The following is a 23,374-nucleotide window of genomic DNA, read 5'->3' on the forward strand; positions in this document are numbered from 1 at the left end:
GAACGAAAGGATGGGGAGTGCATTGTTAGCTTGTACGATTTGAGTTCGCTACTGGATAACCTTGACCAGCCAGCTGTTTTTGTAGATAGGGATGATGGATACGGTTGAATGACCGCTTATACAAGCACACACACACACACATAATACTTCATGGTACCAACAGCTTGCCAACCCGGAGGGCAATGGAGAATGATACACCTATTCAATGAGCACTCGACCACGAAGTAATGGAAGAAAGGCCACGATGCGGGGACTCGCCGATAATGACAAGAAACGTAAGATTACCCCTATCTCGGTTGGAGAGAGGGTACTAGCAACTCACCTGATCTATCCTTCATCTATTATACGAACACCTAGGTATACGATTTATTTAGATGTATGTAGCATCTCATCTCCCGCTTGCATCCCGCCACGACCCCTTTCCTGGCTCGTCCACATTCAGCCTCACTCGTGACGATCCATATGGAAGGTAACCTTTTCCCCTGCACAATCACCGTATGCACAATTGCGTCGAGACAAACTGTTCCCACCCGGAGCCCCTCCTGGCACACCCCCCGCTTCGTCTCATCCGGGCCCAGTATTCCGTCCTTTCGCCGGCCAAATAAAGGGTTTCTTTTCGCAGCCACCAAAAAGTTGAGGCCCCCAAGATACAGTAACCCTACACGCAAAAAGTGAAAGACTTGACTTCCTCAAGAGTTTAGGTGCTTGGTCAGTATGAGGCTTGAACTCATGGCCTTCGCATTTACTTTCCGTATTCTCACGAGAAGCGAGAGAATATTAGTACGACGCTCTAACCAACTGAGCTAACCGACCTTTTGTTTTTCGCTGCGTTGAGATGTGTCAAGCTTATTGAACCTCGAATGAGGCAGGTGGTGCGGCCTTCACGAACCACGTTGGCTATATATAGTAACATACCTGATTCTGTAACGCAAAGGAATATTGCGAGGCTATACATTACAGTCTAAACAACTAGAATAAACCTTCTGCTACCGCTATTCCGACTGTAATTACAGTCGCTTACGGAAATCTCTATAGATGCCATGTTCTCTCCTCAGAGCCAGTGTCGTGTTATGCCGTAAAGTCTCACCATCAAATTTCGGGATAGCGACGCGGAGGGGAAACTCGTTCTAGATCCCATCGATGCTTGGTGCTTTGGAAGCCCGGCAAATCAAAGTCTTACCTGCATCCTCGGTCTCTCTCCAATAGCACCGGTCCGCACTCGGGTCATCCTGGGGAAGTACAATCACGTCCCTGGCGAAATGTCAAGGACAGATGCCAACCAAACCCGAGCCTTCCGCAAACCAGTAGTAATGGGAGGCCGGCAGTCCGTCGCATCCGCTACACCGTGAGTGCGTACGATCAGGCGAGTACAGTTACATCCTTACGCGTATGTAAGCACTAGAGCCAAGCAGGCGAGCCGGTGAGGAACATGTAGACTTACATATTGTTATCTGCATGGCTTGTATCACAACACCCCCCTGTACAACCACATATGCAGTTGGCAAGAGATCTCAAGCACACATCTGCTTCCCCATGATTGTAATCACGACCGCGAGCCAACAATTACGGAGGGGGAGGGGGCTTATTCTCATCATCTACTTTAACGTGAAATCACCTTGGCATTCCTCTCCTTTCTCACATTCTCAATACTAAAGCACCATCTGCAAGCGTATCCGTTACCTTTTGTCTCAACATGCCTGCAGTGACTCTCCCTTCCAAGCCCGACGCCGTTCTGGCGTATGAACTGATCCCAGGAGATGCCGCAAGCAGCCTCCTGGTGGTCTTCCTCAACGGCCCCGGATTCCCCCAGAGTGTGTGGAAACCGACCATCGAGCTCTTTCAACAGCAATCGACCGTCTCCAAGAGGCCTTGGCTGCTCACCTACGACCGCTACGGCCAGGGCGGATCCTCTCGAGACCCGCGCGAGAACTGGCCGAGCAAGGATCCCGGCTACGCTCACACCCTGGACGACGTGACCGGCGACCTGCACGAGCTGATCCAGACCCTCTCCCCCGACCGCCACTCGCGGATCGTTTTTGTGAACAACAGTATAGGTGCACAAGTCGCGCGAAGATATGCCGATAGGTATTAATCAAACTTTTGGCCGACCTACGTCGTTGGCCAACGAACCGAGCTTTCGTCCTGGTTCACTAACCTCGAGAGCTTTTCCAATTAGATATCCCACCATTGTCGAGGGGATCCTGTTCCTCGACTCCAACCCGGGCAACACCAACTACGAGACCATCTGGCCGAACCCAAAGGACCCGTCCTTCAACCTCGAGCAGATGACACCACCCGGCACCACGTTGGAGGTGTACCAAGCCGCTTACACTAAGATGTGCACAAGCTTTTCGGGCCATGCCAAGAACGCCGAGGGGTTCGACCGACGGGACATTAAAGACATGCTGCCGGACCCCTCGAGTCCTAAACTAAAAAGGGTCTAAGACTTCGCTCGAGAAAGGCCCCTGGGTTACCGTCGTGGGCCACGAGCTGGAGCAGTTCTCCCGGGAAGAATGGACGATGCTCAAAGTACCTATAGGCATGGCGGCCATATATACCCAGCCGTAAGTAAAAGCCCCTCGAGCACCTGATGGTTGCTTGCTTTTCGCAGAGAACATCTGGCTAAAGATAAGGGGCCAACAAACAGCATGTGGCATAAGTATAACGAGGGGCTCTGTGGCCTCACCGACCCGGACAGGGCCAAGGGGCCGCTTATCGCGCCTAAGTCTGGTCACTTGACCAGAAAGACAACCCGGCGTTTGTCGCCAAGGAGCTGCAGGACCTCGTCGAAAGGGTGGAGGCTTCTTCTGCTTAGGGTACCGGTAGTTGAACAGGGCGAGGTGTACATACTTTATGTAGTACTTGTCTACCTGGTTTTGCGTATAGCAAAGGCTTACAGCGACGGAGCTGTAGCCAACCTTGTTAGGTCCAGCTGGCACTAACCGCATACGCCGAAGTGCTCTCAACTCACTCGTCCAATCAGGCTGAAGCCACTTAAAGGCGCGAGCGCGAAAAGTCACGGTTGCGGACACGGTTCGCGTTTTGGTCGTTGTGTAAGCCCGATCTGCCCCTCTGAAACTTCCTAATCTGGTAAATCTTGACACGTTTCGGGCGCGTAAAGTGGCCCACTTCGCGTCCCCCAGCCGTGCCATTGCGTGCCCATGCGTGAATCAAAAAGAGCATCGTGAGTCAAATAAAGGCCAATCTTCATGCGTTCTTCCTCTGAATTAGACTAGACTGGCTTCTGCCTAAGCCACACCATGTGTGTGTATGCCCAATGCCATGGGCGAAGGGCTCAAGATATGAGGAAAACAGAAATATGGGGGTTTTGCTGCTGGCTTATGCGCATCACAAAAGGGGGGAATCCAAAAAAATAAAAAATCGTGTCCAACCGCATCGCAAAATGCACCTCCTCAGAACCAATTGGAGCCCACATCTGTCCTGACCAGCCATCGAAACCCCCGGTAATGCCCATCTCGTAACTGCTGCAAAGCTTCGTAACACCTCTCCCAAAACATACAACGAGAAAACATATGAATGCCCCCCCAAACTTAAGGTGTATCTTGCAGGATTGCTCGTGCGTTGGTATCATATCCACGTAAGGAAAAAGAAAAAAGAAAAAAGTGTCGTAGTGGTATCCGTCGACCATGATAGAAGAGGTCATAAATCCAACCAGACTGAGAAGTTCCTATTTCGGTATATCAAAAAAAGGAGGTCTGTCATGCTGAAGGGGACGTAGCTATCTTCAAGGAAGTCCATGCACGAGGGGTTCGTCAAACGTTAATCTTCGCCTGGTGATACTGATAGGGGTCTTTGCTGATGACATGGCCCCTAGTGGTGTTTTCCAGGGCTTTTGTGCAGGACTGGGAGTGATGTTGACAAAGTCTGCAAAGTCGAACGGTTGGCCTGGCGTAGCGGGGAATAGGTTGCCACCACCAGGTGTAGTCATCATCGACGATGGCAAGGCAAGATCCTTCTTCGGGGGAGGTGTAGACGGTGGTTCCATTCTGGTCCGAGTAGACGGCATAGCAGGCGAGGGAGATGCAGCCAGGTATAGCAATAGATCTGCACCCTCCTCGCCGCCCTTGGTATTGTTCGCCGTGTTCCTGTCCTTGTGTCGGCCATGAAGAGATCTGTTGCGCATAGGCGGCGTCCTCGGCGGCGACGAATGGTGAGGTTGGAGCTGGAAGGAATGGGTCGGGAAGAGGTCCTCCTCGTCATCCGAGGGAGGGGCGGCAAAGTTGGGTGACGCTAGGTCGACCGACACTCGCCGGGCCCCTTGGAAGAAGGACACATTCGGACCAGTCGAAGTCGTGAAGTGCTGCTGCCGGCGCGGCTTGATAGGCGACGACTGAATGAGTTGCCGGTGCGACTTCCAGTTGTTCTGTCCCATATGAAATGATTTGTGTGGGGTGGGCGAGGACCGATACCGCTTGGCAGGACTCGACAAGGCCATGTCCATGTCGAAGGAAGCCATGTATGTTCGCTTGCGGTGCCCTGTGCTGCCATTGCTGGAGCCGATGGCATCGGAGAAGAGGGAGCCTTTAGAGGCGAACTCATGAGGGTTCTCGTTGGGTAGGGGAGTTCCGAGGTGCTAGATGACGAGTCGGAGAGGACGTCACCGTCGTAGTTGCGCTTGCGGCGCTCCTCGTCCAGCTTGGGCTCTAGGGTGTCGAGAGTGAGGTCTTCCCAGCCATGCTTTGTCTTGAAGTGGGCAAGAGCCAGACGGCCTTGAAGCCTTCGAGCAATCTATAGGCCACGGGTCCATCGTTAGGCTTTGCAAACCATCCAGAGGGGAGAGGGTGGCAGAAGACGAAGGGAATTGCTGCTGTTGCAAACTTACCTTGCTCACTTCTACTCGTTTGAGAACTTTGTCTGCTACCGCTTCCGGCTGCTTCTTTAATGGAGACGACATGGCCGCCAGTCTATGTTGGTGCACGCAACCGCCGAATTAAATGTTTTGGTCGGGTCGTCGTCTCAGGCCCGGTCGAATCGTTTCCAGCGTTGAGGGTTTTGCAGGGCGAGTCGGTTTGCGGTGGAGTTGTAAAAGCCGGCGCCTATGTAGGAGCAAGTCTGGTCTGTAGGCACTTAAAGAAAGGCAGGATGTTCGGTTTCGCTGGGGGGTTCGGCCGCTCGGGCTTTTTTTTAGAGGCTGGAATCTGGGGAGGAGGCTTGCTGCTTCAGATGACAGCAGCAGGTAAACGAGTGATACTGTTTGGCTGCTGGCTGGCAACAGTGTTGGTGTGATGTATTAGGTGCGTAAGAATAGAGAGCGTATTTGGGTTGGCATGTCGTCAAACCACTCAATAGGGAGAATGGGTCAAGATGTAGTTTGTAGGTAGCGGTAGTGGCAGCGGTAGCGTCAAGAGAACACTATGGTCGAGTCGTCCGTTCCGGCGGACGGTGGAGAAGGACGCAGGCGGGCCTGCCTGTGTTGGGTAAGGTCCCATCTAGAGATACGCTTTTCCTGCTTCTTCTTCCAACAGTCTACGACTAGTCGCCTGACCAGGGCCAAACTCCTGCAGGGAATTTTGCATTCCTGGGCCAACCGGGTCGGGACTTTTCCTTCTGCTGCCTCTCCTTCCCCTTCAATCGACATCCGATAGCTGACCTGGGCTGAGCTCGACCCGAATTGGGACATTGCGACTGGCTGGCCAGCTAGCTGCTCACGCAATCGTGCACATTCATTCTGCAGGCCATTCGGCCATCTCATTTGTCGTGCGATCTCTGAGAACTCCCTAATGTTTGATTCGCTTGCGTGCATGGGTACTGGTCGGCATTGGTGCCTGGGATGGATGCATACCGTAACTTTTTCACCGCCGCCAGCTGTATCATTGATCGCTGCACGCGCAACACCACCGCTCGTTGACCTGGCAGCTATATGGGCTGTTGCGTATCCAGTATATTCTTGTCATTTCCCACCGACTTCCCATCTCGCTACGTATACACTATCTCACGGCCGATGAGAAGGGAAGATGGCGGTGCATCACTGGCCGAGTTGCTTTTCTAGAAGAAGCGGCGAGCGGTAGAATCATGATGAACGTATCCATACATAGGGTTGTGGCTGAAATTGAAAGTAGGTAGTCGCAACACCAGTCACCTAGTGCGACACCGACAGCTGCTTTTCTCGAGGGGCGGCAGGACAGGACCAACCATATACTGAGGAGCCAATGTACATACAGAGCGGTATTGGCGTCGTGGCTGACAGACCAAGTCACCACCAACCAATTAGGAAGCCTTGCTCCTCCGCTGGCTGTTTCTTTCTTCTTTGGAATATCAAAGCTCCAGTCTGGACGTGTGTGACGAAAGCGCCTCCTCCGGCCTTAGGAACGGCTCGCACAGAGTTGAAATCCAAATCTGTCAAGGCAGAGCAACAAGCTCACGTTTTGCCGCTACCTACTCGCACATCATATTCGGTTCCTTCGAACTGTGTATGCAGTTAGACGTGCGAACTCTACACATGGCCGGTGACATCCAAGGTTAATTCTTTGGTCTAAATGCGGGTGGGAGCTTTGTAATATTGGAAGTCCTTCGGGGGCTACTCCGGGGCGGCATGTAAGGTCTGCCTTATATGTACCTCCGGACAAAGTCATACCTACACTGTAAGGCCCTCCGCTTCGTTGCAAACCGAACTGTGACCCGGCTCCTGCATCTGGGACATTGATACGATTTATATCCTAAGGTTTTCAACCCATGACCGGGACTGGCTGAGTGGGTGCTACGTCGCTTCTGCGTCAACGTCAACTGTTACATGGCAATTAAACCACCCCCTGTCCAGTGCAGCAGGGCAATCTTGATTTTATGTAGCACTGACGGCACATCCTAGGTATATATCGCGTTAGTATGCACCCCTCAACTCAAAGAGCGCTGCTGCGTCCATCATCTCTCTCATTGGCATGGGATACTATAGGTATCTATTAAAATATTATGATGCCGCATTGGCCACCTCCCCAGTCCTGGACTCCTGGGGCCATCGTCAAGTCAACCGGCAAGACGACTGTTGTCAGTCGGGGACACCAGATTACTTAATCCAACCACTGACTGTTGCCCCAGAGCACCAAGAGAGATATGGCAATACCGACGTCACAATCACTCGTATTCAGTGTTTGTTCGTTCCTGCTATTTGGGCTGGACAGCCAGTCAGAGATCACGAGGTTGGTTCATAGTATAGGTTTCGTGCGTGGTAGCCGCTTCAGTTTCGGACCACACATGCAGTCGAGGGGTTAGTGAAACAGGGAGATATGTCGTTTCCTCCTGTCTCTGTCTGACATCTTATCTCAGCGAGTAGCACAGAGTGTCAAATGCAACTACCCGTATGCAGCTGGAACCGATTTTCTCCAAAACAAATGCTGCCGATCCTGTATATACCCACCGGCAAGAGCGCCATTGCACGCACTTGTCCGTGGTCCCAGAGTTATTGGGTAATAAGTGAGCCGGTTTCGAAACATATTAGCTAAGGCATCTGATATCAGCCTGTCACCTGTGGCCCGATATTAACAACAACCTCGAGATACGCTGAGCTATTCACAAGCGACATTACCATGTTTTCCCGCCTATTAAGTACGCACTCCCTGGAAACGCCTTAGTCAGCCAGAGCGAGACTGATAACAGCCGTGGTAGAAGCCGGTTGGAAGGAATCACTGCTGGCGAGAGAACGTTGCGTGGATGAGCGAGGTTTCATTCACTGCCCATGTACAGTTGGGAGGAAGCCGTTGGATCATGGGTCCAAAGCCATATGCAAAGCTGGCCACGCCGGGGGCTCCCGTGGGGCTGCAATTGCCTTTCGGCTGGAAGCGTAATGGGCTGCTGATCCTGGCGATACTGTGTTTCGGTGTACAGCTAGCTGTTCGGCATGTCTTGGGGGGTCCTGATTTGCGTGTTGCCTGGAGGTTTCGGTCAGTCAACTGAATCATCCACCATTGGTATAGGCCATCAGCGGTAGGGGGGATGCGGTAATACGATGCTGGATGGATGAATGCAGCTGATAGCTTTGTGAAGCGCAGGAGCCTTCCGTTGCTCGCCTGCGGATTTACGTTCGGATGTGAAGTACGTACATCACATGTATGGATGGACTTGTGCTTTTCCATCACACACCAAGACACTTTCCCATTCCGTACCACTGTAGATGCACTCGTATGTTTTCCTCCAACCCCACTGCTGATCATCCCGTCGCAACTATACATAGCCAAAGTACTTGCCACCAACATAAATATAGAATGCACTTACCCTTATTAGTGTTTGCCTGTGTTCGGTTCGGTAATGGTTACCTACCTCCCCAAGTTGGACCCAGGTTGGTCCTACATGTCCCCTCTCATATCCGGTACGAAACTGGCCGGACATGACATTGAAGGCAGGACAGACAGACGGACGGACAGACAGACAGCCCTGATCGATTGAATGCAGCAGGCCGGGACGGGGACTTGGGACATGTGAAGAGTCCAGAGACAAGAGGGCAGGAGGGACGCTCTTGACACTTCATCTCCCTTTTCTGTATTTTGATAGGGTGCGTGCATCTCGATTTGCATGCCAATCCTTCGAACCCCCCACCACCCCAAAGCAACGGAACTGAACACTGGCCCCCGTCAGCATATCAGGAACCTTGCAGCAGCGCACAGCGGTTTCGAATGATCCTGATTTGCTCCTGGCCAAGATTTCCTCCTCGGCCACCTAGCTCAGAAAGTAATCTGGCAATGTGCCCTTTTGCGGGACCTGGTATATCCGTTGTTGCCGTTCTTCCCCTGCGAGCGCCCGAGTCCAACGTCTTCTTTCTCTCAAGCTACCGCGGTTTGCTCCTATTAAACGAATTGACAAACCCACTGCCCCCCCTGGCGCCTGGAGCTGTTGCTATTGTTGAGTTCAGATACGGACCCATACCTAAGCCCGCCCACATTACGGGCCCCGTACGAGACGTCGACGTCATCGCTCGATCTCTCCCGCAAACCGATTCGCAGCGGTTTGGGCACTTACACTTACATTACATGCAACCAAGATTCTTCTCTGCTGTGGACGGCAACGGAGGCCACGACACGACGCTCGACTTTCACCACTCTGCCTAGGCACGGTCAGATGCCCGGCCGCAATTACAAGCAAGCTCGTTTGCCAGCTCTGAGAAGAACATCGTAGCTCTGGCGCAGCGATAAGAAATACGACCGGCCCATCGACTATCACTCGCTTTTGGTTGGCAGATTTCACAGCCCCCTTGCTAGCAGATCCCCGGCTAGCCGTGCAAGTCGACGAAGTTGGCATCGTGCGGGCCTACTACTACAGGTGACAGGGGCCTCGACAGCAGCCGCTAAAACCTGGCTTGGCTCGCAGAGCTACATGCTGTACCCACCGCAATCACCCAGTCCTGCTTGTCCAAAGTAAGACGAAGGTAGTAGCCGACAGAGAACAACACCGGTCGGTGATTTTGTCTCGACTATCCATTTCCGAAAAAAGAATTCTTCTTGCGAATCTCTATCACCATCCCCTTTCTTTTCCCTTCGTTCTTGTGTCCAAAGGCAACAAAGGCAGACGGCTTCATATCGGTATAAACCTTCGCTCTTCGCCGTCCTGACAGCTTCGAATACGAGCTCCTGCGGGGAACACGGACCCTACCGCACTGCTACAGTGACAGTGCCTCGTTGACGCCAATCAGAGCCTGCAGCCGCCGCCACCACCACCACCACTCTCACGCAACCCGCAGTCTCCAACGCCGAGCGGCTTCTCTGGTTCTTGTTAAGTCGCTGCGCTGCTGCTGGTTGTTTGACGGGGAAAAATCGCACGATTACTTCGGTGAGGCGCAAGAGCTTCCTGATTTATATCGTAAGCTGGTCGCCGATTAGTGCCAATTGCGCATACTCCGTCCGCTTGCAACATCTTGAAACCAGCCAACAAGCCGAAGTAGCATTTTCGGGCCACTCAACTTGGAACAGCTTAAAAAGCCATGGCGCCAGGGTTTCTAAACTTTAAGGAGCTTAGGCGGCGGTCGCGCGCCAGCTTCCGCTCCAACACCGATAACTCCAGCAACGATGAGAACAGCCAAAGCCCAACTCCCACAACGGGCTCTATAACGCCGCCTACACTCGGTACTCAATCGGATCCCTCGCTCAATCTGCAAGTAAAAGACCAGCCGCCGCCTGTGCCGCAAACCCGACCGTCTCTCGCACCCAGCGGCACCAACACAAACCGCTACAGCGTCTCCGGCATGGCCGGTTTAGGCTCGCCCGTCCTCAATGGCAAGACGAAGCAGATTCCTGTGTCGCAATACGCACCGCGCATAACCAACTTGTCTGAAAACACCTGGGTATGATTCCACCAAATTCGACGTGGAGCTGCGAGGGCCCTTAATTGTGTTGTTTGAGGCCAGTTGGCTAACAGAAGTATAGGTCTCGCAAAAGGTGCTGCTGGTGAATGGAACGATTGGCGATACTGTACAAAACTCCTTGGACGGCACCGTCACCGTCAGCCGGCTCGACGATGGCTTCCCCCCGACCACTTGGCCCGTTTACGAGTCCCATTTCAAAGCCTTAGTCTATCTGGTCCCCGGAGCAAACAGACTGCGTTTCGATTTTGCCAGCCCGAAGCTGGCCAACAGTGGTTCGCCGAACCCCATTCACTCCTCGTATATCACAGTACACATGGTCCCGCCGACAAGCTCCCCGCCGTTGCAGCTGGTTATTCTTCTAGCTAAAGATTCGCCCGCAACCTTTGATGCGACACCGGCTCGAATCGAGCGAGAAGGCAATGGGCTTGAAACTGCAATCAGGAAGTTTCGGATGGCGGCATACTTATGGCAAGCCTTTACGGCAGAACAGATGTGGAGAAACAAGTTTGGGCGCCGGGTGTTTAGATTCGAGGAGGAATGGACCAACGGCAGCACAAACCAACGAGACCGGGAGATGGGCACAATGCGCTCAGAAGCGCGAATCCATGTCATCAGGTCCGAGAAGACTCTTGCCGAAATCCGCGACCTCGAGCGGGCTCAGCAAAACCCCAAAGCAACAAAGAATGGCGAACTCTATGATATCGCGGCCGAAGCTGTCAAGGATTATTTCAAGCCGCTCCCAGGCCAGAAACAGTATGTGTCTGTTCTCTTGTTAGATGCCCATTGGGATACTACGGCGCAAACCGTGACAGGCCACGCTGCACTGGGAGGAAACGCTGGAGATCTCCAGCTGGCCATCTTCGGCTCGCACTGCATGCATAGCTACCCTTCGACCATGGAAGAAGTGGTTCCCGCCTTTACCGACTGCACACCTACCGATACCTCTTACGTCGCAAACGACTGCAACGAGTCGGGAAGCTCGTGGGAAGCTGCCAACATAGGAATTGGCGCCCATATGCACGAGACGGGCCATCTTTTGGGCTGCCCTCATCAGGAAAACGGTGTTATGCTGAGAGATTACACTCGACTGAACCGAACTTTCGTGGTGCGGGAGGCATACAGCACTAGGACGAAATCGAAGGGTGGACTGGTACTTCAGGGGGATGAATGTACTTGGCACAGACTCGATTGTCTGCGATTCCGCAACCACCCATGCTTCAGACTCCCTAACGATCCGGTATTGAATCTGGACTCGAGTGCCCAGGCTTGGCCAGTGGACGAAGGGAAAGTTCAGATTACAGCTGCTACTGGAGTGTCTTACGTGGAGGTATATCCGGAGGGCGATGATCTTTGTCACACTTGGATTGAGTATCCGTTCGAGAACGGTTCTATTCAGAGAAACGTGACACTCACGGAGAAGTCCCTGAGGGAAAAGTTGCCGGAGGACAAGCGACAAGCGAAACTCAAGGTTTGTATCAAGTCTTTGGGCGGCGGAAACCTCGACATCGCCGACTTCTCCAGCCTGTGCTCCAAGGCATCCTCACTGAAGCTGTCGCCTGTGTTGGGTAAGACGGCATACCGCAGCAATAAGCTTGGCCACTCCCAGATGCAAGGTAGCGAGCCTCAAGAATTCGTTTTTACTAGCGTTAAGGAGAAGAGCCGCGTCTTGCTGCGTATTGTTGTTTATCATGGTTTCGCTGTTGACGGGATGGAATTCTTCTACGACGACGACACGAGCCAATTATTCGGTAAACGCGGCGGCAAGCCAGGAGGCGACACCTTCAAGATGGGTAAGTGTTTTCTCATCTAGGTTAATAGCCACATCGAAACGCTAACGACAGTTGACAGATACCTTCCGTGGTGAATACGTCACTGGTTTCTTCGTACGCTCAGGATTCTGGATCGATGGCATACAGGTTTTGACGAGCTTGGGGAGGAAATCACCACTTTATGGCAACCCCCACGGCGGAGAACCGTGAGTACATCTAGATCGTGGAGATTGGGTCGAATCAAAGCTAACCTGCCAACCTCTCAGCCACACTCTTTTACCCCCACGAGGCTACACAGTCTGCGGCGTGTCCGGATCCTGCGGTGACTGGGTCGACGGATTTTCTGTCATCATTGTCCAGTGAGATGGGCCTGTTGCAGAATTGTATTTTTCGGGTGGCATGATTGCTGCCGATTGACCGACTCTTCCCCAGATTGGCAGGGCCTTTACTGGGAGGGGAGATACCAGCCTGCTCGGCACCTTTTTCTTGTGTTTTGTACGGTGCATTTGTCACAACGGTTCCGCATTCCGGCATACCAATCAGGATCACCGGAGATCCACCTGCTTTCGCCTTTTCTTGTTCTCAACTGGCATATGTCAAGCGCTGCACTGCAAACATAATTGGATTTTTTTAGTCGATCGTGGCCACCACTCGGAGGCAGAGGGAGGAGGAGGGGAGGATTGCTTCTAAAAGCGGCATATTAAACAGGCTTACCGTTTCCTCCAGAGAAAGGGAGGGCATAAAACTAATAGGAGTGAGAATTGTGAGTCGGCATGCGAAACAACTCCGCTGGGCGGCTTATAGAATACCTGGATCTACGTTCTCTCGCATACCCAGAGTCGCGGCCCGTAGCGGCTGGACGGACATATTAAAGGGAGAGATTGTTTGGCGTCGTTAAAACAGCATAGTACATACATAGTGGCACAAAGCTTGCCCAAACATCTAGTTCATCGAAACCAAGGCATGGCGCCAGACCCCGTCATCTTTCTTGCCAATGACGCACGTGAAATATGTCAGACACGCACCGCCATACTCATCGTCACTGGTGAGATCCCAGTCCGCCCGAAATGACCTGTCTACTCTATACCGATTCGTAGAGGCTCTTTGGTAGTAGAGCGAGTGAGACTATATTTCTCTATACCTAGAGGCAGAGCGACTATACCCGTCCAGGCGAGTTCTATAGATGACATAACCGGCTTGGCTTTGACTAGCAATGCAACAAGAGATTGATCGGCCCTGACGTGGGGTAGCAAACAAAACGGCAAGATCAGAACAGCAGCAGCCACTCAGCTTGGAGCCTGTCGGCCTGCGCGCAAGCCAGTGGGCGGATCCAAGCTTGCGGCACCTTCAGGCTAAGCTCAGCTGGGGTTAGTGATGGGCTGTCTGCTAAGCAGGCCTGATGACGTTCAGGGCTCCCCCTACCTGGTATGAAATCACTGATGGGAAATCAAGAGCGAGTGTGAGTGAGTGTATGCGTAGGTAAGTACCTGCTTCCCATCGATTGACTGGATGTGTCTCTTGGTCCACGGCCTGCAGAACGACTACCCTTTTCTTTATTTACCTTAGCTGCATCGTATTTCACCTGCGCTGTTCCCAACAACTCTGCATTCTTTCTCCCGACCCCCAACGTCTTTCCTTCCAATACTCTGGTATTTCGCTGCGACTCCCTCTGCAAGGACCGAACTAGCAAAAGCGAGGCCTCACAATTGGTTTGCCGGGGTAAAAAAGATCCGCAACCGTTTTCACCAACCACCAGAGACGGCGGTGTACCATCACGACTCTACTTAACCTCCCCCTTTACGCCATTTCTCAAGAATACCACGTACGGCCAGACGTTGCAGATACAACCTGAACATGTCGAAACGCACAAGCGCCGCCTCCAGCAATGGCGCTGCCCTCGCCAAGCAGAGCAGCGACATTACAGGTATGTCATTTCCATATGTTCTCGCAATCGCAGCACCAAAAGCAATCGGCAGCTAACACCACGTTCTTGAACAGAGCCCGCCTACAACAAGCAGAAGGATCTTCTCTCCTCGTCTACGGGTCATTTCTCCCTGCTCCGGGCCATGCACATGGCAGATTACATCACCGAGATGAACGGTACGACGCCTCCTTCTCCCGACCCTAATATCCAATGCTTCCAGAAGCGCAATCATGGCCAGAAACACGAGTGCTAATATCTTCACGTTTTTACACAGGATTCTGTGGTATTATGTCGATCTTCTCCTCGCTTCGCTACTGTCTTGGTGACCCCACCGAAAAGTCCAACCTGTACCTCGCACTTGCGTTCTTGCCATTCGGTCTTTTCTTCGACTTCCTCGACGGCCGCGTTGCTCGCTGGCGCAAGAAGAGCAGTATGATGGGACAGGAGCTGGACTCGCTTGCTGATTTGGTACGTGCTTCCTCTTCGACACGATCTACCTGCTATATCTCCCATCCCCTCTCTAGTGTGGGTTTACATGTGCTAACGAAGTATTACTTGGCGATTCAGATCTCCTTCGGCCTTGCTCCCGCCTGTGTTGCCTTCAGTCTCGGTATACGCACAACACTCGACCACGTCTTCCTGGCCGTCTTCGTGCTGTGCGGCCTCACGCGGCTAGCACGCTTCAACGTCACGGCGGCTAACATTCCCCACGACGCCTCCGGAAAGGCAAGCTACTTCGAGGGCACCCCCATCCCCACCACGCTGGGAATCGATGCCCTGATGGCCTACTGGGTCTCGCAGGGCTGGGTACTTGATCAGGTCCCCGGTGGCCTCTGGCTCGCGGGCTCGTCTCTGGAGTTCCACCCCATTGTGTTGATGTTCCTTGTCCACGGCTGCCTGATGACCAGCAAATCGCTGCACGTACCTAAGCCTTAAGTGGATTGCCGCCACTCGCGGGCAGGTTCGGAAAGGAAAAACGTTAGCAATGGGAGTATATGATGCGGTTAGACACGAGCTTATGTTGAGAGGCATTGGGTTCACATGGGCGACCAAATATGGTAGGCGAATGGTGGCGAGAAGAGCAGAGCAAGAGTATACGCGAAAAGAGGATAATGACATTACACAACTCAAGTCTTATGAGTCGGCGCGGCGATGGATATGAATGAACAGAAAAATACTCCACTGCATATTTCCTCCCTATCCAGACATGTGTGTCGTGCCGCCTGTCGTGTTCCCTAATATGAAATCGAAAAAGATTTAGGGGGATCTACATGTAGAGTATCTGGATCCCGAAATAGCACACGGACGTAGGCCGAGCCTAAATGCATCCTGGTGCAAGCTGTTCGTGGTCCCTTGGCTATCGCTGTGATCTACTGCTAAGCTAGGTATTCGACACCCGCTTTATCGACCAGTCTTGGTCATCTTCTTGCGGTGTTGGGCTGGCAAACGTATTGCCCAATATGCTCATAGACTGTGTAATCATCTGCTTTATTGACATCGATGAAGGATGAGCGAACGTGGACCGACCATCACATGCCATGTATTCGTCTATGAGAGGTTGATAGCCTACCTCCTAGCCTAGGGTAGGTGGCATGGGAAAGAAAGAAAAATCCCGGAGCTGGGTTTACACCACATTATGGAATCAGGAGCAGGCAGTGTTCGTTTTTTGGACAACCGCTGCCTCGTTCATAGAGATAAGAGTCATATTTCGGCCCAAATCCAGTTGTCTTGTAGACTGGCAACTCGAATGGCTGTGTCGGGCATGATGGTGCTGGTATTGCTCCTGTTATCATTATGTAAGCCACATGGCAAATGCACCAAAGATTCGAATTAGAATGGAGGGAGACTAGGAAAACTGCCCAGCCGCAAATTACCCCGCCGACAGGTGTAGCTCTCGAAAATTAGACAAGTGCCCCTCTATCAACAAGCCTCACTCACCACCTGCAGTTACTCCGGTGTGCCCACCTAAAACCTCTCGACGACCTCGACATCCCATCCCCCCCCCTTGGTGCCTTACGAGCCATCGTACACATATATTGCCCGTCGTTCTCGACTCGATCGCTTCCCACCGGCAGACCACTTCCACACCACAAGAAGCAAACCCTTCACACTCTCACTCAAGATGGCAGCCAGTGAGTGTTCCCCCGCATTTGCGTCCATTTCTGTCGCATGCAGCGTTGTTGCAGATTGCCCTTCCGCCCTTTCGTCATGACTTGTCACCGACAACTTGGAAAACATACACTGACGTCTCCCAGACTTTGAGGAAGTCGCGAGTTAGTATTATCTTGCCATGGCCATCATCCAGTGCCCTGGCAGCCCGCCAACCCGAGCCCAGCCTCCCATGGCTGTGCATTCTGTCGCATACCCGACTGACCTAGGCGACCAGAGCAATTCGTGACCTTCTACTACTCTCAGTTCGATACCGACCGGAAGACCCTTTCCGCCCTCTACGTAAGCGGACTCCTCGCCAAGTTTGGAGACGGAAACGTCAAACCAGGGGATGCGAGCTAATGCACACGCCTTTACAGCGAGAGAACTCCATGTTGACCTTTGAGTCCTCGGCCAGCTTGGGTGCCCAGGCTATCGTCGAGAAGCTCTCGGTATGTCGCCTGATTTCCGCCCATGATATTGCAACAGTTCCTGACACTTTTCGCAGGGCCTTCCTTTCCAGCAGGTGAAGCATCAGGTTTCTACCCTTGATGCCCAGCCCAGCACCGGTGGCGGCGTCCTCGTACTGGTGACTGGCCAGCTCCTGGTAAGCTCTAGCCAGCACAGAAGCCCCGATTTCCACTGACATGGCCTAGGTCGATGAGGAGCAGCGCCCCATGAACTACACCCAAACCTTCCACCTGGTGCCTGAGGGTGGTTCGTTCTTCGTCTTCAACGACATCTTCAAGCTGGTCTACGGTTAAACGGACACAATCTGCTTACGACTATGTGGATTGATAATCATGCTCGGCCAGAGCATTCGGCGGTTGACACTAGCGCAAGATTCGCCGCTGAGACGTAGATGGGCGGACTTGGCTACTTTTTATAGGTTCGACGACCTGCCTCGGACATGTTTTACTGAGATGAGTGACGGGCGAAGACTATACAAAAGCAATGGATCTGTAGACGAAACAAACAAACCTTCAGACTTCGATACTGCCAAAAATTGTGAATACACCCTGTAGGGACGCTCCACATGCGTGTGCTTGTGCTTGTGCGATTCTGATCTAAAAGGTCTCGTTAAGACAGCAAAAGCCGCGTCATACTATACGCAACTGCTATGGTCAGATTCAAGTCTTGCCATCCCTTTACACCATGTTATATGGTTGCCTGGCAGCCGAGGTACTAGATGATACTGCGACGCATCAGGGATTGGTAGGTATATATATAGTGGAATACCTCAAGTACTTACATACACAGTGTCCATCTTTTATTGAGTTCAGTCCATGTTGAGCTCGCATCGACAATTTTACGTGTTTAACACCTCGTCAACGCTGGAATGCCTTTACAATAAAATTGGACTTAACGTGTGGCGCCAGAAACATAACGCCAGATTGCAACTTCAACAAACTGCGTGCAACTACGGAGTACCTGCCGAGCAGAATACTAGACACCGCCAGGGAGAAGATACTGAAACCGAGCCTTTATTCTGCCCAGACAACATACGAGCCTGCTGGGCGTCCCTGGACCGAATCAGCAACCCGTCAGACTCGCAGCGTGGAGACCCAGGAGTAGGGGCTAAGCGTTTCTAGCGTTCCAGAAGTCCCTGGGATCCCGCGAATACATCGAAGGCCGGTCCAACCGTCCAAGCGCTTCATTCTCCAGCAGCCCGATCAGGCACTGGTGGTTTCCTGTTTCCCAGCCAAAACAAAGAGGCCCTGCGTCTGGCCTTAGGGGTTCGCGGGAAAAAAAAACACAGCAGGGACTTGGTGAATGGGCGATGCCAGCAGGGGTTCTGCCAGGTACGGCGAAGCAAAGTTACATGCTATCTACTTCTAGGTTGCTGTAGGTTCCCAATAGGATCAAATAGCACGGGCAACTGGGGGTGCCGGACCAAGCAGGCCAATACGAAAAGCGTATCCCAGCCAGCCAGCCAGCCAGCGCCAGGCCCCAGGAACGACACAGATTGATTGATTGAAGACCCAAGCCCCAAGTCCCCAAGACACTTGAGGTAGGTCGACCCAAGCACCGCCCGAGGAGCCCCCCAAAGGACCCCTTCCGGCAGCACGCACCTGTACCCAATAAGTACCTGCCCTCGACCTCTGCCCCCAATCCTAGCTCCTGCCGGCAGCAATACGACACCACCTGAAGTCGTCCGCAGCTTCCACTCCCGATTTGATCCACAAAGGCCAAAGGCTCTCTCTCAATTGGCGATCTGGTCATTGTCGTGCTGAGAACATTCCCAGCTGAGCCGTCTCAACATCGAAAACCCAACAGTCGTACTTTGTCGCATTCAACTTCATCACCATACCACTACTTTGGAAGTCATCCGACCAACTACAAACAAGCAAACCACCCTTGGAAAACCCGCCAGCATTAGTCATTTCGCAGCTATCCAGTCCCCAGTGGACCTGATCTGCAATCTACCTTCCATCGAGCCTCGTCATCTTTGATCACAGCTCCCAGGGCAATTACCAGCAGCCTTACGCGCACAGCTATAGTCGCATCGACAGCCGGCAAGATGACTCTCAAGGAGGAATTCCAAACGAGGAACTTCAGTACGTAGACCCGGTCCCAAAAGTACACCTCAATCAAGCAACGCAGGCCGGGACTAACTCGTGACGCTCTACTAGGTATCTACGGGCAATGGTAAGAACAACCGCAGCATCCGAGCTCTTCCCTTCCTCAACCCGGTCCTTGATGGCATCGCCCACTTCACACCATGCTGGATACATACCGATTGGACTATGCGCGGCTCGAAAGCCAATACTGCGAGAGCTGCGCACTGCTGTATTGCGTACCACAGGTCGTGCGGCGAGTTGGCTAACATGATATCTCTCCAACACAGGCTCGGAATACTGTCGATGATCCTCTGCTTCGCTCTCGGCATAGCCAACATCTTCATCTTCCACTTGGTCATTATCGCCTTCAGCATTCTGTGCCTGTAAGTTTGGCCCCACGGTTCCTTCTCGTAGTAGCGTCTTGACTTGGCCTGACCCGTGCAACCAGGATATCGTCCTTCGTCATCCTCTTCATCGAAGTTCCTCTCCTGCTCCGAATTTGCCCTACCTCGGCCCATTTCGATGCCCTCATCCGAAAGGTTTCAACGAACTACATGCGCGCTGCTACGTACGGCGTCATGGCGCTGATCCAGTGGCTGAGTATCATTGTGAAGGGCACCAGCTTGATTGCCGCTGCAATCGTGTTGACGTTCACGGCCCTGTGCTATGTGGCCGCTGGTGTCAAGGGCCAGGCCTTCGTCGGGAGCAAGACTCTGGGCGGACAAGGCGTCGCCCAGATGATTGTGTAGGAAGGTATCGATTTCCTGGCAGAGGAGGTCTATGAACTGGATTCAAAAAAATTACGAGACGCTTGCGTTCGGCCGGAGGTGCTTTTTGACGAATAGTCACGATTATATGTACATAGGTTCTGGAGTGAGAAGAGGGGATGAGCAAAGGTATCGTCATCGTTCAATCGAAGTTTGTCAACCCAAACCAGGTGAAAGGCTGAGTGAGGACCAGAAGTGACAGTGACATGTGTAACGACGACCGAGAAAAGCTTATAGGAATGTAAAATCGATTTACTACATTTCCAGCGTACATCCGAGTGATACACGAGCGTTGGTAGCATATCGAAATGAATAGTTTTTGGTCCCAGATTTGGTTAGTCCAGACAGAGTCTTGCCAAAGGCCCTTCAAGGGCCGATGGCCTCGCATTGTCGCGGGTTGTGGAGTGAGAATACCTGCTGCATACGCTGTATCTTCGCGGTCGCCATATCCACATTTACAGGACCTGTGTGCTGCTTGCTGCTTGCTGCTTACCTGACGACCTGTGTACCGGAGTAGTTGCTCTTGCGATGCCACGGTGTGCTGCCGCCGTCCAATCGATCCCCCACACACCAAGACGGAGCCAGGGGTAGAAGCGGCCTTGGTGTAAAAACGGTCGGCGTGTCCCATCCGGCTGGGCTCACCACCACCACCACCACCACTTTACGTTCTACCGCCCCCAATCAACCGTGCTGCCGTTGATGGTAGAACGGTTCGGATGCTATTCTTGATACGGACGAGTGATTTTTTCCCCCTGAGACCTCACGCTCAACACACATCATCGTGAATAGAAGGGAACGAAACCATCACACGCAGCATGGGCCATTCGTGATACAAACACACATATGAGTACGACAATTAATAACAGGCACAACGACCGAGCCAAGTCTAAAAATCTTGTCGGTTTACCAAAAAAGGCATGTCGTTCCGTACATCACCAGACCGCTTCCTTCCCTATGTAAGTACTATATGCATCTAAGGTTGTGGTCCAAACCCAAAGCCCACCCAGTTGCAAGGGGTTCTACTTTTTTGACGGTGCATGGCTGGATTAATAGTGCTCATACTTTGCATCGTCAGATGACTTTGTATTTTGTCTTTCGTGGGTGAAAGTCGTGACGGAATCCCCCAGGGCCGCGGGCTGCTTGCTAGCAGCGGACAGCGGGAGGGGATGCCCCTAAAATGCGAGAGAGGAGAGAGAGAGCTTTCTTTCCCGTATCCGTCGCAGATTTAGAGTTGGCGATCGCTGATCAGGGCTGACACTGGTGCGACTTTACAGTGCAGGGCATTGCGGGCTGGCAATCTTCTGACCATTGCTTACCTCCGTTTAAGTTACCATCTCAACCTTGGACGAACACGGTGAAGCCAAGGCCGATGCCAGCAAAAGGGGGCATCGGAGGACAGGACGAGGGTTGACAGGACTGTTCCCTCCTGCCACCTGCCCAGTCTGGACCTATTATGGATCGCCATGCCACCCGTCACACGCATTAAAACATGCGGCCGGCGTCTGCATAGTGGCATATCCCAAGTGGGTGCTAACGCGTACATCAACTAGCTGTGGTAATGGATGTATGTAGTGTGTTGACCTTCCATCTGAAGAAGAAAAAAGGGTACATCGAATCATTTACCCGCCGCATGATGTAAGTGAATGCATATTGCCATGCCGATGCATGTTTCTATCCAGCACGCAATCCCCCTCCAAGGGCACAAATATCAAAAAGACCCTGCCACAAGAACACGCCAATGCGCAGGCAGGCTGTTTGAGGAAGGAGCCTCGAAAGGAACATTAGAACATGCCACTGGGTTGGGAATAGTAGCCACCGTCCAAGCCGGCCAGCTGAGGCGCAGGCCAGCGCGCAGACCGCCTGCAATGGATGATGCAGGAAATACGTGTCTTGCCAAAGGCTCAACTTTCCTGCCAACTGCCCGTTTCGAGGGGAGGGGAAGAAGGGGGCAGCAGCCACAGAACCGGTTTTGTACCCCACAGGTTCAAGGGCATCGTCCTCCCCAGGGCCCAGACTGGCAGACCAGACTGCCAAGCTCCGTCTTTCACGGTGTTTCTTGACCCCTCCCCATCGTCAGAAACGGCCGGATGGCTGCGCTTTTGCTACTTCCTGCGCCAGATCGATCGCGCAAAACTTGGGCAGGTCACACGCCAGAAGCGCAAGAAGCCCTGGAAGATTAGGGAAAAAGGTCCAGGCCAGCCCGCCCGCCAGCCAGACAGGACCCGTCCGTCCACTCACCTGCCTTTGCGAGGTACATACCGGCAGAGGAGTCGACTACTGTACTACATGTAGCTACAGCGAGCGAGCAGCAGCTGCTGCTGCTACTGTACTTACAAACGGGCCATCGTGGATTCGTGGGGACGACTCACCTGAGCAAGCAAGCATCAGCACCACGATCCCTGTCCGATGCTTGCTGTCGTAACTAATGGGAAGTCCCCAGGTACTTCGTACATTTCATGACATCGACAAGCCCGCGACTGGGCCAAACAAGCACAAAGTATTTAAAGATCCTGCTGCCCTCGAGGTTTCACACCTTGTAAACAGTTACAAAGACCTGTTGCATTAATACGCCGGGTCGCATCGTCTCCCTCGTATAACCACAGATCCTCTCCCTCGCACATCCTTATACCAAGGGAGCCGATGACACTGCTCTAAGCCCGTCTATTTACCTACCTACCTATTACCTCATTGCGATTCGACCTTTTACAACCACTTACACAATCATCACCCGCCAATTGCAATATCGTCTCGATATCGCGTAATCCCAACTTCGAGGCTCTACACTGGAGAAACCTAAGACCTAAGCAAACTCGACCGCTACGTGTAAGTTTTGCGCTGTCAGCCCCTCGCTAGAGGTTGGAGGAGCTGTCGTGCCCACGCAATACATGCCTACCTACATACCTATCTGCCTACCTACCCACACACAAAGACACACACGCAACACCCCGCCTCAAGCTGCTCTTGACAGCGGCAGCACCTCTTTACCTCCTTGCAACCCAAATCCAACAGTTGGGTGTTGTCACAAGCCATCCCCAAAATGAACAGGAAGAAACGAGAGAAACCGCTCCCCGGGCTCTTCAGTTTTGCCCCGGTGCTAGGTATAAGCTCGGCAGGTGCTCGGGGCTAGAAAGGGCGCTGATGCAAGTTCTGGGTCATGGAGCATTACTCGCTGCAGTGCCATAATACCCGTCATCCACACGGGAATTGCCTCGAGGCCCAGTGCCCGAAAGAATGACACCATTGCTACCCAGCTACGCTTTCTTTGGAATGAACCGTTTTCATTGAGCTTCCTCTGCCCGGCTCGGCTCTTCCCCTGCTTTATCTGCGCACCCTATTCTCTCACTCCCTCGCTTATCGTCACCACCCTCGAGTCTTACGTACTTCTGGCTGTGCCTTATCTCTCGACCTGAGAGATATACCACTACTCTCAAGCTACCGCACTTGAATGGGGTTGTTTTACTGACCGTAGTTTTGGGGCATTACAGGAACCCATCCACGAACGAAATCAGACGAACCAACCACAGCTCGCGCTGGACGGCACTACTCGCCCTCCGTCGGTCAGCTCAGCTAGGATTTCCGCTGCATTCCAATCAGGATTCTTCGGTGGCATTAATGCGGTGTGTATTGCCTGACACACCTATCTTGCATTGCCCTCTTTCCCCCCTCTCCTGTAACTCGTGTGCACCTTTGCTTCCTTCCCACACACCCCCGTCCCCTGATTTAGCCAGTGCTCAGTGCCCAACCCACACGTTGGGCCCCTTAATGGCATTGCAAGGGAGAGTCAAGCTTGGAAGCGACCACCTGGCTGGCAAAGATAGCATCAGTCTACCTATTAAGCAGATCACGATAACGAAAACTTTGCTTATTACACACACTGCAGTCCCTCTTGTGCCCTTTTA

At 52.7% G+C, this 23,374-nt stretch overlaps 6 protein-coding genes across 6 annotated transcripts; 5 read left to right on the plus strand and 1 right to left on the minus strand.

Annotated features, from left to right (window-relative positions):
* Positions 1–1,693: 1,693 nt before the first annotated feature.
* PG997_005868 (uncharacterized protein) lies at positions 1,694–2,444 on the plus strand (the record flags this gene model as incomplete). The annotated part of the gene is made up of 2 exons (XM_066810183.1): positions 1,694–2,085; positions 2,177–2,444. The coding sequence occupies 2 exons, from the start codon at positions 1,694–1,696 to the stop codon at positions 2,442–2,444; spliced, it is 660 nt and encodes a 219-aa protein (XP_066669106.1).
* A 1,301-nt stretch (positions 2,445–3,745) lies between these two features.
* Positions 3,746–4,915, minus strand: PG997_005869 (uncharacterized protein; the record flags this gene model as incomplete). The annotated part of the gene is made up of 3 exons (XM_066810184.1): positions 3,746–4,594; positions 4,618–4,749; positions 4,844–4,915. The coding sequence occupies 3 exons, from the start codon at positions 4,913–4,915 to the stop codon at positions 3,746–3,748; spliced, it is 1,053 nt and encodes a 350-aa protein (XP_066669107.1).
* Positions 4,916–9,925: 5,010 nt separating this feature from the next.
* On the plus strand, positions 9,926–12,438 carry PG997_005870 (uncharacterized protein; the record flags this gene model as incomplete). The annotated part of the gene is made up of 4 exons (XM_066810185.1): positions 9,926–10,285; positions 10,368–12,096; positions 12,155–12,281; positions 12,342–12,438. The coding sequence occupies 4 exons, from the start codon at positions 9,926–9,928 to the stop codon at positions 12,436–12,438; spliced, it is 2,313 nt and encodes a 770-aa protein (XP_066669108.1).
* Positions 12,439–13,929: 1,491 nt separating this feature from the next.
* PG997_005871 (uncharacterized protein) lies at positions 13,930–14,935 on the plus strand (the record flags this gene model as incomplete). The annotated part of the gene is made up of 4 exons (XM_066810186.1): positions 13,930–13,999; positions 14,074–14,175; positions 14,274–14,467; positions 14,567–14,935. The coding sequence occupies 4 exons, from the start codon at positions 13,930–13,932 to the stop codon at positions 14,933–14,935; spliced, it is 735 nt and encodes a 244-aa protein (XP_066669109.1).
* Positions 14,936–16,121: 1,186 nt separating this feature from the next.
* On the plus strand, positions 16,122–16,911 carry PG997_005872 (nuclear transport factor 2 (ntf-2); the record flags this gene model as incomplete). Its single annotated transcript, XM_066810187.1, has 6 exons — positions 16,122–16,131; positions 16,255–16,272; positions 16,386–16,450; positions 16,528–16,599; positions 16,656–16,754; positions 16,804–16,911. The coding sequence occupies 6 exons, from the start codon at positions 16,122–16,124 to the stop codon at positions 16,909–16,911; spliced, it is 372 nt and encodes a 123-aa protein (XP_066669110.1).
* Positions 16,912–18,668: 1,757 nt separating this feature from the next.
* Positions 18,669–19,457, plus strand: PG997_005873 (golgi family apparatus membrane protein tvp18; the record flags this gene model as incomplete). Its single annotated transcript, XM_066810188.1, has 4 exons — positions 18,669–18,705; positions 18,781–18,796; positions 18,996–19,091; positions 19,157–19,457. 4 exons carry the CDS (start codon positions 18,669–18,671, stop codon positions 19,455–19,457), a joined length of 450 nt encoding a protein of 149 aa, XP_066669111.1.
* Positions 19,458–23,374: the final 3,917 nt, after the last annotated feature.

The sequence above is a fragment of the Apiospora hydei genome (genome assembly GCF_038363865.1).
Source record: "Apiospora hydei strain CBS 114990 chromosome Unknown utg000005l_segment0_segment0, whole genome shotgun sequence".
NCBI classification, from domain to species: domain Eukaryota; kingdom Fungi; phylum Ascomycota; class Sordariomycetes; order Amphisphaeriales; family Apiosporaceae; genus Apiospora; species Apiospora hydei.